Below are 16831 nucleotides of genomic sequence, written 5' to 3' on the forward strand. Positions count from 1 at the left end.
AATAAATTAAGTTGATGGGATTTGGTAGACAACTAGGTGCGGTTTATAGATTAAACATAAAGACAATCCAATTAGTTAAGTTTATTTGGGCAATGCGCGTATAAAATACGCAGGTTACCCAATTGCTCACTGAAATATTGCGCGATATATTTCATATTTGAACAGCTATTCACACAAATAGTACCAGAATACTTGGCATAGTTGAATGACTAATATGTTGAAAAATAAATAGTCGTAAGTAGTAAATGTTTAAAACTTTAAGGCAGCTTGGTAAGAATAACTCTACCTACAAAAAATAATTAGATACACGCAGTCTGAGAGTTCTGTACACATTCTTACCAAGAACTTACATAAAGTTAAAATGATCGTAAGTGAATTTCATTGTTATTTCACTTCTAAAAAAAGCCATAGCGGTATTTCTATTACAGTTATGCTCAAGACTCGAAGTTTCATATTAATGAATCGTTGTATTGAATCTGTTTAACAATCGCCCTTTCATTTTCAATTATTTATACGTATAATAATTATGTGTTCAGAAACCCAATTCGTTCTGCGCTAATGTACTTCTATAGGGAAAGAAAAGTGAAACAGTATATGCTCCGGGATCGATATTAAAGAAACTACAGCGATATGCTAATGCAGTTGCCTTTCCCGTTTCTTTAATCGATTCCTCGACAACCGACACGGGACACCCCTGCGTGGCAAATATAGGTTACAATACAACGACCCCCGAGTTAAGGGTTTGTAGGTATACGAAAGAAGTTAAAACCACGATTTATTTCACCATACTTAAAAAGGAAAACCCTAATAAGGTAATAGTGTACTTATTTATATTTGACATATCAATAATATTTTAAGTAATGCAAGCGTTTAAAAAGCACGATGAAATTCTAAATATGTAAGTATTGAATGAAGCAAAAAGCTTTCATAAGTAAACCAGCATTATTTTTTCAAATCATTACCACAGTTTATTACGTTCCTCCCAAACACATCAATGATATTTCCTAGCAGACCGTCAATAATGTTTCCAATAGTTTTCTATACGCTGTCCTTGCCATGTTTCAGACAGAAACGTACCTATTCTATTGAAGCGTTATTGAATTACAAATGATTTACACACTTATGAATATTTGATCAGCGTGCTACTAATTTACAACGCTATGAAAAAGTATGTAAATGTACGTAGATAATTTTAGTGAAAAAAGGAATACAATTTAATTAATAGGTGAAAGAGATGGGTACAAGAGAAATGGGTGCCTTAACAACAACAAAGGAAAGTGTACGGGGCGTTGTCTACTAATATAGGTCAGTTGTTACCGTTTAGTCAAAAGTAGATTTACGTTACCGAGGCATGACAGATGGGAGCTCATTATACTAAAACACGACATTGTTGGTATTTAGGATACGCTTGAGTTTCCGCAGCGGATTGTATTTTTTATTACACGAAATTTTGTTTATTTACAACGTAAAAGAGCTTCTTGGGATTCTTAATAGGATTGGATGGAATAAAGTTCACTTCTATCGTTTGCTTAACTAGATAAATTCAATTTAAAGTTATTCCAGGCCAAAATGAGTAGACTGTTATTGAACCAGTGAACAGCGTTGGCCTCATCTGCATTTACCATCAGGGCTCAATTCCATAAAAACGTATGTTTATAAGCTGTGAGTTTAATTCAATATAAAATCGCAAATACAATTTACCATTTGTTTGTTATACAATCGGGCTCTTAGTGCGAAAGAGTTCAATCGCTGGTCAGTTTAATAAATTAATATAGTCGTCTTAAGCAGAGTATGCCACTATAGGAACATGACAAATCTCTGTCCTTACCAAATCTTTAAATATGGTGAATCATGTGTGCTTATAATGGTTCGTGATTAAAATTGTAAGGGGAGGAAGCAATTTCCACATTACTAAACGCAGTGATATCGCACAATATGGACTCTGTCTGAAATAAATTAAATTATTGTTATTATTATTAAATAATTTACTTAGAAACCTAGAACAGATAAAACAGGTTTTTTTTTATAGGATACGAAAGAAAATTCAATAAAAAAAATTACTACGATTTGCTGCTAGATTTAATATAAAGCTAAAATATATCAAGTAGAAATTTCTACAATTCATTTTAGATTTCTAGTAACACAAGTTCAAATAAACATTTGAGATGTACCTACGCCAAAGCATCTTAATATAGCGTCTGATGCTATACGTGCCGTTGATGTTATATCAAGAATAGTTCAAGGGTGGACATAGTTAATACCTATGGTGTTTTATAATAATAATGTTCCGATGCTTGTGATGTTCTTCCTTTCATCTGCATTGTTTGATTTTAACTCGTATTGAGTTTTAACGATTTTGCGTTGTGAGAAACTGGTATTTGAAAGCTCAGACTTGGAAAAACATTTTATAGAGGTATTCTTTCCAAAAAATATTATCAAACCGCCCACGTTTTCTGAATTTATTATCAAGTTTTATGACAAAAATTATGGCAGGCTGCATCACGAAGGTTTAATGGAAATACTAAAGTTAAATATTGCGCTGAACCACTGTAAAGTACAAAAATATTTGTAAGTAAAAGTATTTTTTCGAAATAGTTTTAAACACCTTTTCTTAACTAAGTTCCGATCAGAACAAGTACGTTACGTTTTATGTTTTATCACAAGACATTCGAATAAATATTATTAGCCTTAAATAAAAGAGTACTCACTCGAAGGTCTGAACTTGGAGACGTCGGCGCCACATTTCTCTCTGTTGTAGAGCAGTCTCTTGCAAATACGCCATGGCCCGAAATAGCCTTGGTCGAAGTTCGGATTTTCAACTGAGAACAAAAAAAAAGAAAGTGAAATACAATGAAAGATTCAAAATATGTCGATATCAAGGCGGGCTACTAGGAAATTAGATAATCGAAGGTCGTATCGTATTAAATAATATAAGCGTGACAGCGGGAAGGCAAGACACGAAGTTCGAATTTTGCACTTATATCATACATATCGTATAATTGATGATACTTAAATATCGTATAAATGTACAGTCATAATACTTTAACTTAGTGTTTGAACTGAATCAGTGAATCTTTACCTTGGTAAAGCTACTTAAGTGTAAAGATGGAAAAACATAAGACACAGAAAGTCGGTTAAAATTTATTAAAAGGATTTTGGGCTATTCGGGTTATGATTTCGTTAAAAGCGTGACCAAGGCAGCATTCGAATTTTGCACTTAGTTCGGGTACGTTTAGGGCCAGGCAGCATCGCAACTTGCATCATACATTTCCCGTACTTATTGAGCTACAACAGACTAAATAGTACGTACCGACAAGTTGAATTGATGATACTTAAAATAAAACTTAGTTATATAAATGTACAGTCATAGACATGTTTATACTTTACTACCTTGTCGCTGTCACTTAGTGTTTGAACTTTTATATAAAATTGTCAGAAGGCAATCAGTGAATCCTTTACCTTGGTAAAGGTACTTAAGTGTAAAGATGTCTTTAACCGTGACTGTAAGAAAAACATAAGTAGGTACAGGAGAGGTTTTGAAGTCGGTTAAAATTTATTAAAAGGATCGATCAACTTTTTTATTGTACCTCGTTGCTATGCGGTTACGTACCTTGGACAACTCATTAAAACTACTACGATTATGATTTCTGTGGTTAAAATTCGTCAAGCGTACACTTTTGTCGCAGTTACAAGCCCATTATTTTACGGACTATCTCCTAAGCATATTATGTAGTAGCATGTTTTTTTAAGAAACTCCGTCACTGTTGTCTCTAGACAATAGGACACAATTACAAAAAATAAAAAGCTGATTGACCCAAAAGTACATCAGTACGTTCGTAAACTAGCTACTTTTTACTACCAAATACTTACCCCAAATACCTGGCATACATGTAAAAGAAAGTTTAGGTTCCTAAACTTTATTTATCATCACTAATCTTTTCGCTGTACATACTCTCGGCAAATAGACTATAGATTTATTCTAGACCTTATTTTTTATAATTTACCCTTTGTTGAACGTATCAAACTTTTTGGTATCCTGCCGTGTCACCAAGTAACATAGTTTTACTGCTAGTTTTAGTCTTAGTTTTAGGTGGTACTTATGGAACCAAAATAAACCTTTCTTTCTTTCTTTCTTTCAAAAATCGACATTTCCAGTCTTTATGTGTAAAGGTTTGCCATGCAGAGGCCTTCACTCAGAATGAAAAAGCCTGAGCTATAGGTATCACGTGGACCCACTGCTGAAACCTTTCTTATGTAATTAATTACAAGTATATATCTCTATACTTAACTATAATATACTGAGCGGCACAAAATTTGGCCCACTCTCCATACAAAATTACCTATAACAGCATACATTTTTAGTGCCAGATTTTTGGCCGCTCAGTATAGTTTTCAATCTTTTTTCAACTGTAAAAAAAACTTAGGTAAGAGCTTAAAACAATCCTCCCAAGCAAAGTCTAAAATGTTAAACAGGCCATAGAATTACGTTAGTTATCAGGTTATCAGTATAAATTAAATACTTTATTTATACTAGCTACTCTACTAATACTAATAGTACGGCAAAGTTAACTTGGCATGGACAAGTCTTAGGTACACATATTACTTTGTTTGCCGTTTACGTGAAGTTGAATTAACCCATAAAACATCTTCGGTAAGTAGCGACCTTGCCAATTACCATATTACGCCATCTCAGTTATCACAAATGGGCGGTAAACAAGCAGTCTTTACTACTATTCCGACGGAATGATGTCACAGATTTGAGAATAGAACTTTTGGAGGTGTTGTCATATCATATCATTATCGATGGTATGAAGAATAGAAAGAGGATGATGAAGATTAGGGTGGGTTAGAAGAATAGAAAGAGTTGAGATGTGGAATACAAACGACGGAGTCTTTGCCTGCCAAATTTGTTCGACAGCAAATATAAACATGTCGTCTACGTAAAGTCACAAACATTAAACTCTTTAATGTGGATATCTTTTCTTTGTAAAAATATACTGATTTAATGTATGCCAGGATCAGATTTAAATTAAACATCACAGTCCTACCTACAATGAAGAATAATTCGGCTATAAAATTAAATGTTCAATAACAAAACAACGTTGTATAGGTTGATAGTTGATGAACCTTTCTCTTCTCTTTCGTTTCTCTTTAACTTCATTAAAAATTTTAGTGTCGGTTATTTAAGCTCATATTTTTATTTTTATATGATACTGTTATTCCACATCCTTTTTCAATAGATATGCGAGATTTACCGTACTTGGTATAACGAATAGATATTACCCACGCTATATTACAACGTCATCCTTATCAGCGGAGGGAAATCCTGTCTCTAATATTCAAGGTTAGTTTAGGATTTACGCAAATAAGGCAATATTTTTGTTAAACATTCAACGCATCCCTTCTTGATTCCGGCAATAACTTCATAGGATAAAAAATAGAGTTATTTAGCGTTGATCGTACCCATTATTTCGTTTTTTAACAGACAAAAGATACTACGTACAAAAAGTAAAAGAGAAAAAGGTGTGTTTGTGATGTAATGACATGTTTAAACCTCTATTATATAATGCATAGGAACTACGCTGTATGTACCTAACTATAATACAAACACGTATCCGCAATAATAAACAAAAAGCATCGTAATTAACCCCCAACGCAAAAAGAGGGGTGTTATAAGTTTGACCGCTATGTGTGTGTGTGTCTGTCTGTCTGTGGCACCGCGGCACCGTAGCTCTTAAACGGGTGGTTTTTTAAATTGAAAGCAGGTTTTCTAGCGATGGTTCTTAAACATGTTTTATCAGCCGTTTTTCAGATATTGAGCTTTGAAGTGAAAAAGTCGGGGGTTTTCAAACTTTTTGTTGGTTAGGTTATTACTATTAAACTTACCATGATACCATCAGAATAGGCCAAGTTGAAAGATAAATCAGAACTGGCATTTACCGAAGGTTCTTCGATGAGGTCGTGGGTTAACTAAAGATTTATGCCTAAGCAATAGTGTTATATTGACGACTTGTGTGTAGTGTAGTGTTAAAAAGTTAATCATTTACATATAAAATTTAGTAGTTATACATGGACGTGGAATGTGGATGCTTGTGGTAAGCATTAGTCTTAAAAAAATGTTTTTACGTGAAACAATTAGCATTTGTCGTGATAATCCGAGATAATAACGAAATCGTTCAGCTCCTCTACAAAGTGGGTTTTTTTTTCTCCTGTTACAGGATCCACCCGGTATAAGTAATACATGCTTCTCCGTATACATTGTAAAATATAATTATAATACACATCAGTACTTACTTACTTGATTTTAAGAATAATAATACAATAAAATACAATGACTCTTTATTGTACAGCAGAAATAGTAAGCGATATAGAAAATAGGTACACAGAGAGAAAATTATAAGCGTTTGGCGTTGTTATTAATAATTAATTTTTAACATTGTTTAGATGAAAAGAGTTATCAAACGTATAACGTTGACATAATATCTGTAGTAACTGAAAAACGTCAGGTATAGTGGCCTTAAGAGGGAACTGTAGAAGATCAGCACGACTTCCTATCCTCGTCCAAATTTAATTTGTACTATATCGCGAATTGGATGGCTCGCTAATTGTGTAACTAGGCTCAACTCATGTAGAACCATTTATCACCTTTAAATCCGGTGTGAGCGGATTTTGAAGTCACGACCTATTGTTTACACGCTTCGATTTTGACAGACGAGCACAGAAATTAGCACGCAAAATTCCACAAGTGAGTTGAAATATGCGTTAGAGAGCGGCTAATGCAGCTGTGGTACAATTCAAACTATCTTATGTCTTCCTCTCTACCAGTGGCTTAGTAATTTTTGCTCCCCGTCTTCTCTTTCTAAGCCTTATTTGCGATTAATAGCACTACTAGGTTTTCTTTATTTATCGATATTTTGCAGCTTACGGTCCGAAAGCGCTCTAAGCGCAAGGGTCCCGGTGCACGGCAACGTTTAGCCCCTGCTATAACTACGCCACTGGTTTCTATATCTCCGTACCTTACTGGATTTCAACGCAAAACTCTCTGGTGTGTTTGTATAGAAGTAAAATTGCATTTATCAACAAAATTTAAATTATTTCCTTGAGCAGGAAGTATCTTGTCATGTTATTTTAATCGCCAAGTTATTAACATAATCTTGTGTGCCGAGAGGAATAACTGATAACGGAAAACTGAAGTTAAATTTGGACACATGGCATTAGTTAAAAAACTAGTAAGTCAAGCTATATACTGCAGTAGAATGAGAATGACACACGACTTCCGTTGTGAGGTCAAAATGCCCTTTCATAGTCACATTTACACATCATTAACGACCTAACCTAAGCATCCTAAGGGATCAGTAAAGTCATGAGTCAATTAGCCTCATGATGACCGACTACTTCGTGACCGCCCAGATGTTATTTAGCCTCTCACTTCTGCCAAATTGACTAGTAATTTTTACTATCAGCGTAACTTAACTTTCATTTGTAATCTAAATTCCAATCGTTGAACGAAAGGTTTTAATTTAAAAACTGTTTCTTTGATGACTTTAGAATTTCAGATCAATGGTCTACCTCTGACATCGCTACAAAGGGCAGTGAGCATTTCTATGTCCCCGTTTCTTCTATTAATGTTCGTAACGCTATGGCTTTCTATAGGTTATGCGCCTTTGATAGTCGCAATATGCTTTAATCTTTGCTTAATAGTGCCTGTAGCGCACACGACGATCAAGCATCTGTCAGATGGAATCGTGTTGGGTCTGACCTGGTTCCACTGGGTGAAATAACGGGGCACCGTTAGTTTACTTAAAATATTGAATGCAACGAAATTGAAACTTATTAAGTCTTATTACGCAACTTATTTAAAGACAATGGTTTACAATGTTTGCGTTTCATGGCTCCTTCAGTGTAACTGTTGATTCATTGAAGAAACAGTAACAATACGTCGTAAAGTGTTCAGCGATAATTTTTACGATTTCAGCCAACTCCGTGCACCGATAGCCTAGTTACGTTAGGTGTAATGCCCTCACGCAAGAAACTTCAATACTCCAGATTTTTAATTACCTATTTGATCGTTTAATGCTTCCAATAGGTTCGCAATAGTATTGAAAACTTAAAAAAAAAGTATTTGATGAGTTGGTTAATCCTCAAAATTTATTTAAATCAAGACAAATCTATTATTTTCCTTCTTAACATTCTTTACAAACCAACGGTTGTTTGGAAACGATCATTTTCGGAGCGATAGAACTGGATAGAACCGTCTGTTGTTTATTTTATAAGTATAAACTGTCTCTATATTTTACCTTTTCCATGTAATATATTGTTTGTTGAATATTATTGCATGATTGGTATCCTTTGATTTTATTTAGTACACACAACACATTACAAAACATACTAAAGGTAAATGTCATTTAAAACGAAATAATTAACTATGGGAATAACTGTAGTTCAAAAATGCATTACACCGTGCTTCATAATAAAATGTAACAAATTGCCGGACTTGACACTTCATTTAGCATCAATGTCATGGACAATGAAGATACTCCGTCTAATAGTAGAACAAAAAGGCCCGTAAGAAAAAAGGCTTTTCCTTGGGACCTTCATATCGCGCGCTGGCATCCCGAAGCGAGGTCAATGCCTGTCAGTCACAAAAAATGGCATTGTCATGTTGACCATTGATGGAACTCGATACGCGTTGGCAAACATCAACAACAGTTAGTCTATTATAAAACTGTGAGAGAAAATTTTGGATCAGCCAGATAACATTACCAGGTGGATTTGTTACACGAAGGCAGATGCGCAGGCGCGATATGGAGCCAACTCCATCCAGTTTATAGGGTTCTATATTTTAAGAAAACCTTCGCTGTTTACTTTGTGTTCCAAAACACAGAACCGCTATCGACAAGCTTTGTAACAGTGAATATAATAGTACTTTGCATCACAATAATGATTATCTATATCAATAATGGCAATTGAAATAACGCTCCAGGGTGTTTTTAAATTGTCATGAGAATTCCCAAAAATTACATCGTGGTCTTCATTTACTTTGCGTTAAGAACATCGATGTAAAATGTATCTATACTTGGTGGTTACATGTTTCACAGTTTTAAACTTTTACTTGTATTTTAAGAAATCATACACCTAATTTTGATCGTGGGATAATAGACATAAAGCCATAGGCGTATATAGGGGGCCCACCCCAGTATGGTCCAGTGCCCACCCCAGGATGTTTGGCCTACCAATTCTAAATTCTATAATACTGATATCTTCACACAAAAATCATGCATGTCAGGGGCCAGGCACCCCCTGAAAAATAACCCTAGATACGCCAATGCATAAAGCTAACAGGCACGCGGCCAAACTCTTTCGAAATCTTATCCTATACAACGACAAACCTACCCTTAAACGCCTAAGATTGAACATTTAACATACCATGCTACAGCAATTCACGTGTATGCCGTGTCTGATACGCACATCGTTGTTTTTTGATTTTGCTCAGTCAACTTCAGAACATTGTACCTCATTGCATACCTCAGTATCTTATGTATGCTTAGGATCCCATAATATTCAACCCGTGTTCGGCCCACGCAAAAATATTTGCTTCGTATGCCCGACGGAATTAATGAGTTGTTATATATGTATATACTTACTTAGAATCATATGGTATGGTAAGTTTTAAGTTTTCTTAGCATCTTTTGATTACAATTGTCTTTCTTCTTCGTCCAGCGGTAGTTTTGGAGGTTGGAAAAATTTAGCCCATTTATAGAATAACGTTTAGTTGCTCCCACGGTTATCCGTATATACAAACAAACAAAGTTAACCTTTTCATTATAAGCGAAGAGAATCAAGAAGAAATTAATTAATTTTTTAAAAAACTTACAAACACATAAGTTACTAGCTATTGCCTGCGTCTTTGTCTGCGAAGAATAAGTTTATGGCCATCCCACAGGAATCATGCAATTTCCCGGGAAATAAACTATTCTATGTCCCTCCCAGGGTATCAAATTATCTTCATAATCTAATTTCATCTAGTAATCGGTTTAGCGGTTTAAGCGTGAAGAGGTAACAGTCAGACAGAATTTCTATCACAATTAATATATTAGTAAGGATTAAACTCTAAAATTAATGTAGCAAGGTTTTAATGTCAAAGCTTCTAATGATCATTAAACAGTTGCTGCAAAGCAGGTCAATTATAAAGAAGCTCATATTAAAAACGATACTGTTATTAGCGTAGGTGTTAGAGAACTGTCGCATGGAACCATGATAGATAATAATCGTTTCCTTGTAGGTACGAGAGAGGTTTGTTGGAAAGAGTTTTAGACGTCATTACGTTGAAGGTAAGGCCATTGATGCACAAATTAACAATGGCCATTGATTTCTCTTTATTCCGCGTTCGTCAGAAGAAACAATTTCAAGTTTTAGAACCAATTGGTATTCGTCCAAAGTATAAGCTTCCTTAGAATTGCCGAGGCCTCAATTTTTTTTCACTTAACTACTCGATCGTTACGGTAAACAGCAACAAAATGTTTTATAAAAACAAAATACATTTTAAATTTCCCAATTGTGTATTTACAAAGTCGCATTTCTCGCTCACGAAACATCGCAATTTGCATAGCTATAAAATAAACAGTCGAAAAACAGCCATAAGCCGCCGGAGCATCTCCCACAAGTTTGTCACAAAGGTTCTTGGGTCAATAACCCGTTTGGCGGGACCGGGCGAGCGTGGCACGTTTAAAAATGCATCGTGCAGTTGGACAATTATCTGGTGCTTTAATCGAGTTAGTTTATTATGTTGCAATAATTGTAATAACTGGCTTTTTGGTAATTACTCAATTAATTAAACGCCCGATTAGCGGATGACGCAAGTTCTAACGGCGTTAATTACGTTTGAGATTCTCGAGTACAAGTGTTTTGTTTGCTTTTGAGGCTCTTATTGTAACGGGTTAAAAAGTTTTCAGAACTAAAACTAGATAAAACTTTTATATGAACACAAACTTTTTGATGTTTTTTTAATGAGAGGGAGGCAAACGAGCATGTGGATCATCTGATGGAAAATTATCACCATCGCACTGCAGAATTATAGGTACCGTCTCCATTTCTTCCGTAGATGTCGTAAGAGGCGACTAAGGATATAGGTGAAGGTATACCGTAGGCGACAGACTAGCAACCTGTCACTATTGTACTTTTTTTTGTCAAACTTTAAACCTAAAATTGCTAAACGTGGCTCCGAAGCGGTAACGTTTAGTGTGCTCTGCCTACCCCATTTGGGAATACAGGCGTGATGTTTATGTATGGTATGTGTTTATTATGTAATTCCAATGAATTCACATCTAGTCTTCCTATGAATGCTAATTAAAAGCAACTCTGATGCAAGAATTAATTTCTGCGGGGTTTCGTGGTTTAGGTACCTACTTATTCAATGCGTTCTTGTATGAATGTAAATAAATAACAGGTATATGAATTGCTTCTAACCTTATCATTGCATCTAATCTTATTTAGAATAATCCGAAACACAACTGCTAAGCAAAACCACTGTAATATACGATCTAATAAAGTTTACAAATGGAGCAACAAGTATAAGTTATTTTGCAGTAATTTGCCTTGTAACTCAGCGGTTTCTAACAATCGTCTGTAAACTGCGAAGACAAATGAAGTTCAGTATTGCAATCGCATTTAATCTCATCTTAGGGCCTAGAAAGGCAAGTAACAGTACACCGAGTAGATATATACCGGAGCGTGGTTTGCCCCACTTTGTGCACGTTGTGGTGAGGGCACAAACTTCCGTTGTATGGTATAGACAGGTAAGACTTTTTATTTAAATACAATGTGTTTCGACTCACTTAGTTCACGTAGATAATTTACCTGGCTCAAAGATTTAACGAACATGATTATGTAGACGAGAAAACCGAGTTATCTAGAAGGAAAAATGGTCTTAACATCCGCTGAGAATCGGAATCTTGAACCCAAACTATGTTTACGTTGATGACATTACATATTTTCAGAAGTGCGGTGCGACCTAAGCTTGGAATTTTACGCATATGGTTTTGATGCAGACGACGCTATTATAAAACCCATACCGTAACCATTTGACCGACTTTTTTAAAGTACGTTAAGGTGACAAGCAATTTCACCTACGCATGAGCTTAGAAGCTTAGGTAGCCTCCGATTTCGTTACTTGTTTTCAAGTAGGATAAATTGATTGTTTTAAAGGTCTAGGGTGAGCGTAACTTGCACTAAAATATAAGTCAGTGGCATTTAGTTGATTAAACAAAATAAACCGTCAATAGTCCATCTGTTACGCGATCGCGTTACGGTATCAGAGACTCAATTTCGAAACAGTTGTTCTTCAATTCTAAGGCTTCCTTTATAATTCACCCTTTAAATATGAGGTATTTTGTACTTTAAGGGGCTGTTTCACCATCCATTGATTAGTGTTAACCGACGGTTAAATGTGATGCCGTCTCCGTCTATTCGAACAAAACAAATAGAGATGGCATCACATTTAACCGTCACTTAACACTAATCAGTGGATGGTGAAACAGCCCCTAAACGTTCTTTAAAACTATAAAAACTGTTACTTAGAATCTTAAATCTAGTGTGTATTTGGACCTACTAATTTAAAATTAAATAAAAACTTGTTATTGCATGCTTCTATTCTATTAATGGGAAGTACTTACAAGAATATGTCTGCACTGAGAGAGCTAGGCCAGAATCATCTGAAAGAATTAGTGTCAATCTAGTTGTGCAGCTAAAATAAGTGGTGATCAAATTAAAAATACATTAGACTATGTACAAGACAAGTTTTAATTGGGTTCATTATCAATATTATTAAAAATGATAATTAGCCTTTTCATACAGTGATGATGGATTCCACCAACTAAGATTGACCGATTTTACACAACTTAGATGTATACTTATGTTTCTGTTTAAATTAAAAAAATCATATTATGATATGTATACCTATAATCATATACTTGACTAATACTTGACTTTAATTTTATTTATTATTTATTCTTGAATTGATATTAATACATTTTATGTGTTAGATTATCAGAAAATATTGGAATACTTACTTACATACTTTTTCTTTTTAACCCCCAACGCAAAAAGGGGTGTTATAAGTTTGACCGCTATGTGTATTGTGTATCTGTCTGTGGCACCGTAGCTCATAAACGGGTGGACCGATTTAAATGCGGTTTTTCTTATTTCAAAGTAGGTTTTCTAGTGATGGTTCTTAGACATGTTTTATCAAAATCGGTGCAGCCGTTTTTGAGAAAAATATGTTTCCAATAATTTCTAATAATAATAATAATCTAAACAGCTTTTTTTTCCCAGATAACTACCCTATTGTGCAAAATCAGTTAATGTTAGTTGATGGAATTGGATACTATCTAGTTTGGGTGACATGCATTTAAAATCAAAATATGGCGGAATAAAGATAAAATAGAATTAATACAATACAACAACATAATTATTGAATTGCGAGTGCATTATTAAAACACAAATGAGTTTTACAATACAAGCACACTAGCTTTTGCCTCAGACATAAAACATAGTCATGTCCCTTTCCAAGAAATACTGAATGTGTGAGAAAAAAAGTTTAAAAGTGGATGACACAGTATAATGTTGATGTACAAGAGTATTGCCATATTTTTATTGATCACTGAGTTTTGTCAGTCAAAAATATCTACACTCTGCTGGCCGATCATGTCTGAACATTTTCTCTTTAATCACCCATTACACAAAACGGGAAAATAAAATAAATGAGGCAAAAATGCTGAGTATCTGTGTAGTCTGCATTTTTTTTTGTAAAATTAACTTCTTTTTTTTAATAAATTCATGCGTCCAGCCCTAATAAATTAATATACTAACACTAATTAATTACTATTAAAAAAACACTAATTATCAATTTAAAACTTCCATACCATCACATTTTTTATATATAAAAAAATCATCCACAATTGGGTTTATCAAACAATAAAGATATTAGAACTAATAAAAAAATGCTTGCATATGCCCTATTACGCAAATTAGCACAATCCACCATTTTCACTGCTATTAAATTACGAGAACTAACAATTCAAAGATCATGGTTTAGGACACAGAAGATAGATTGACTGTATCATCCACTTATATACTGGTACATGAAGTTTGTTTTATGTCTGCAAAACTAGTGCACTCCATATTAAATACAAGAATACTCACAACTGTAAAAATATCCCCAGGTTGGGATGCCAACAGCTATGGCATTAACAACGAAACATATGAAGCCAAACACGACCACGGCTATAGAATACATAGCCTTGCCGCACGCCATGGCTGCATCTCAGCCGGCCTCTGGGCCCCAGGACATCAGGAACGGCTTGTTGCTGTGTGACTTTGGGGAGTAATGGACATCTGTGGACAAGTTACTTTTATGGATAAGAGGGTCAGGTCTAGAAAAACTAGGTACTAGGAGAAATAATTAAACAAACGTCTGGTAGCATAGCAAAGGGTTGTATTGCTGAGGATGAACTCTGGTTGAGTTTGAAACGTGTCCATGTAGTGTGGTGGTGGTGAAGTATGGAGGTGGAGGAGCTGCATGAACACACATATTTTGCATAGACTATAAACATGGCTATGATTGCAGGAGAGAAAAGTAATTGTTTTTAGTTATATCATAAGGTAGTGGGTGAGCAAAATAAAACATCTGGTAGCATGGTGTGCAGTTGTGTTGCTCTGAAGATGAGCTCTGTTTGAGTTCGAAACGCGTCAGTGTAGTCTGGTGTGGTGTGGTGATATATATATATATATTTTTATTCGACTGGATGGCAAACAAGCAAGTGGGTCTCCTGATAGAGGGCTTTGTGTGATTTGTGTGTGTTCTTACAGTGTGGAGGTGGAGGAACTGCATCCTTAACCCTTTATAAGGCCCCATTTATTGGAACATTTACAGAATCAAAAGCAGCTAGCGAATACATACCTAGCAAAGGATGTTTTTAAAGCTAGTAGTATTTTCAATAATTGAAATGAATATTGTAACTTATTACTAAAAGAATGAGGTAGAATATCCAAATCAATGCATGTGGTTGCTAAATCGTCTCTGCCTTATAAAGGGATAAAGTCGTGGGTCAGCAAATAAATTCTTTTAGTTCATCAAAATAATTGTTTTTAGTCATTGATGTGGACCTCTGCAAAGTATTGTAAATTAAATTGAACTAATACATTTCTTTTATTTAAGCTGTAACAAGTAATTACTTGGTTGAAATTAAAAACCAAGATTTAGTAAGTAGTAATGGTAAGTATAGCAGCAATGCATTTAACATACTTACAAAAATCTTATTTTGACTTTAGATCAATACTATGTAAAAAATATAGCACAGCGCAAACCGGTTTTACAAAAGAACGGCAATAATCAAAACATCCAGACACTGACACTGGTTATAATAACATGTCAAAATATCCTATTAGGAAATCACATACATTCGATTCTTATAATAATCTTACTAGAATTCATAACAGTATCAAAAACAGTTGAAACCTTAATGAATGGTGCTATAAAGTACAGTTATTTGATTGTAGTTACTTTTACTCACGTTTTCAAGTCCGCAAAGAATTCGTCACACGCAGATCACTGAAGTATGTAATACAAGACAATTGGACCGAGGACAAATTCCGTAAACTATGAACATCTCTTTTTTACACGTTTGAACTGCACATGCAATTAAACACCTGTATTTTCACGTGAGCGCACACAAATTCATTCACTCACGATTCAAAATTTTAAGCCGCGACTGCGACACACCTATAACACTACATTTAAAAATGAAAAACAGAACACGTACATGAATTAAACTTTGCTTAACTTCAAATCGAAGGTGTAAATATTAACGCTTTAAAACAATTTTTGTACAAACGCGGACGGCAGAATTAAATTCTTTCGAAAAAGCTCGGCGCACTGTGTATGTATGCAAACCAAGCGACAAGCCACGGATATGGTCGGTAAATAAACTGGTTTTTTGAGTTGATTGAGTGAGTGAAACGAAACCTACTACGTTGCCATGCTGCCACGACACGACCGGCACGACAGACAATCCCATCGCTATCTCACTTTACCTGAATACATAGAAAGAGACTGAGCTAAAACTGATTAAAAGATTAAATTTTGAGTAATATGTAATTAAAAAATCTGTATGATTTATTTTTATTCTTCTTTTAACTAAATTTAATTTTCGTTTGGACTTATATTTTTCACCTATGATGAGTTCTGTGACATTTCGAGTTTGATAGTTATAGAGATGTACTATGTATCGAGTGAACTATCGATTTTTCTAAGTTATTAGTGGCTATTTTTGGAGAAGTTGCATTATATTTAAAAAAAAAATATTTTTCAGTTTTCCGCTCACCGGGCCACTATTTTCTCGTTCGCGCTCGAAATAATCCCTCAAACGAATTACAAATTTCCGACTCTGGGAGTTCAAAACAGTCTTTTTAGACCGTTTCAGAATTTTGCCAAAAAATAACAATAAACTTAACGAGAAACAGTAACAAAAGTCAAAAACAATAATAACAGAAATGAACAATAACAAAATACAATGCAAAGAAAACGCAACGGAAACAACTCGTATACAAGGCAGACGCACTCGTACTGGATAATGACATGCACTTGACCACTACAAGATGACTGCGGCCGCGTTCCGAATAGCCGCGTTTACAAAATCTTGCAAGTTCTGTTTAAAAAATTAAAATATCTTAGTGTTCCCTGTTATCGAATAATGAACCGCGGCTATTGCCGATAATGTTGTGTCACGTCACTACTCTGCTCCGTTTTACACATTGCGTCATTTAACAATGTAAA

The 16831-nt window shown here is 34.7% G+C and overlaps 1 protein-coding gene across 2 annotated transcripts in view; it reads right to left on the minus strand.

Annotated features, from left to right (window-relative positions):
* The window catches only part of LOC141435734 (uncharacterized), a 40680-nt gene extending 24662 nt beyond the window's left edge, over positions 1–16018 (minus strand). The window contains exons 1-4 of one of the 2 annotated variants that reach the window (XM_074098500.1): positions 15570–16018; positions 14200–14391; positions 12672–12710; positions 2709–2819 (exon numbers count right to left, since the gene is read on the minus strand). In XM_074098500.1, the coding sequence (XP_073954601.1) occupies positions 2709–2819; positions 12672–12710; positions 14200–14311 (262 nt within the window). In that variant the 5' untranslated portion in view covers positions 14312–14391; positions 15570–16018. The remainder of the gene's footprint in view (positions 1–2708; positions 2820–12671; positions 12711–14199; positions 14392–15569) is intronic. The other variant, XM_074098501.1, reaches the window with a different exon arrangement.
* Positions 16019–16831: the final 813 nt, after the last annotated feature.

Source organism: Choristoneura fumiferana, chromosome 15 (assembly GCF_025370935.1).
Source record: "Choristoneura fumiferana chromosome 15, NRCan_CFum_1, whole genome shotgun sequence".
NCBI classification, from domain to species: Eukaryota; Metazoa; Arthropoda; class Insecta; order Lepidoptera; family Tortricidae; genus Choristoneura; species Choristoneura fumiferana.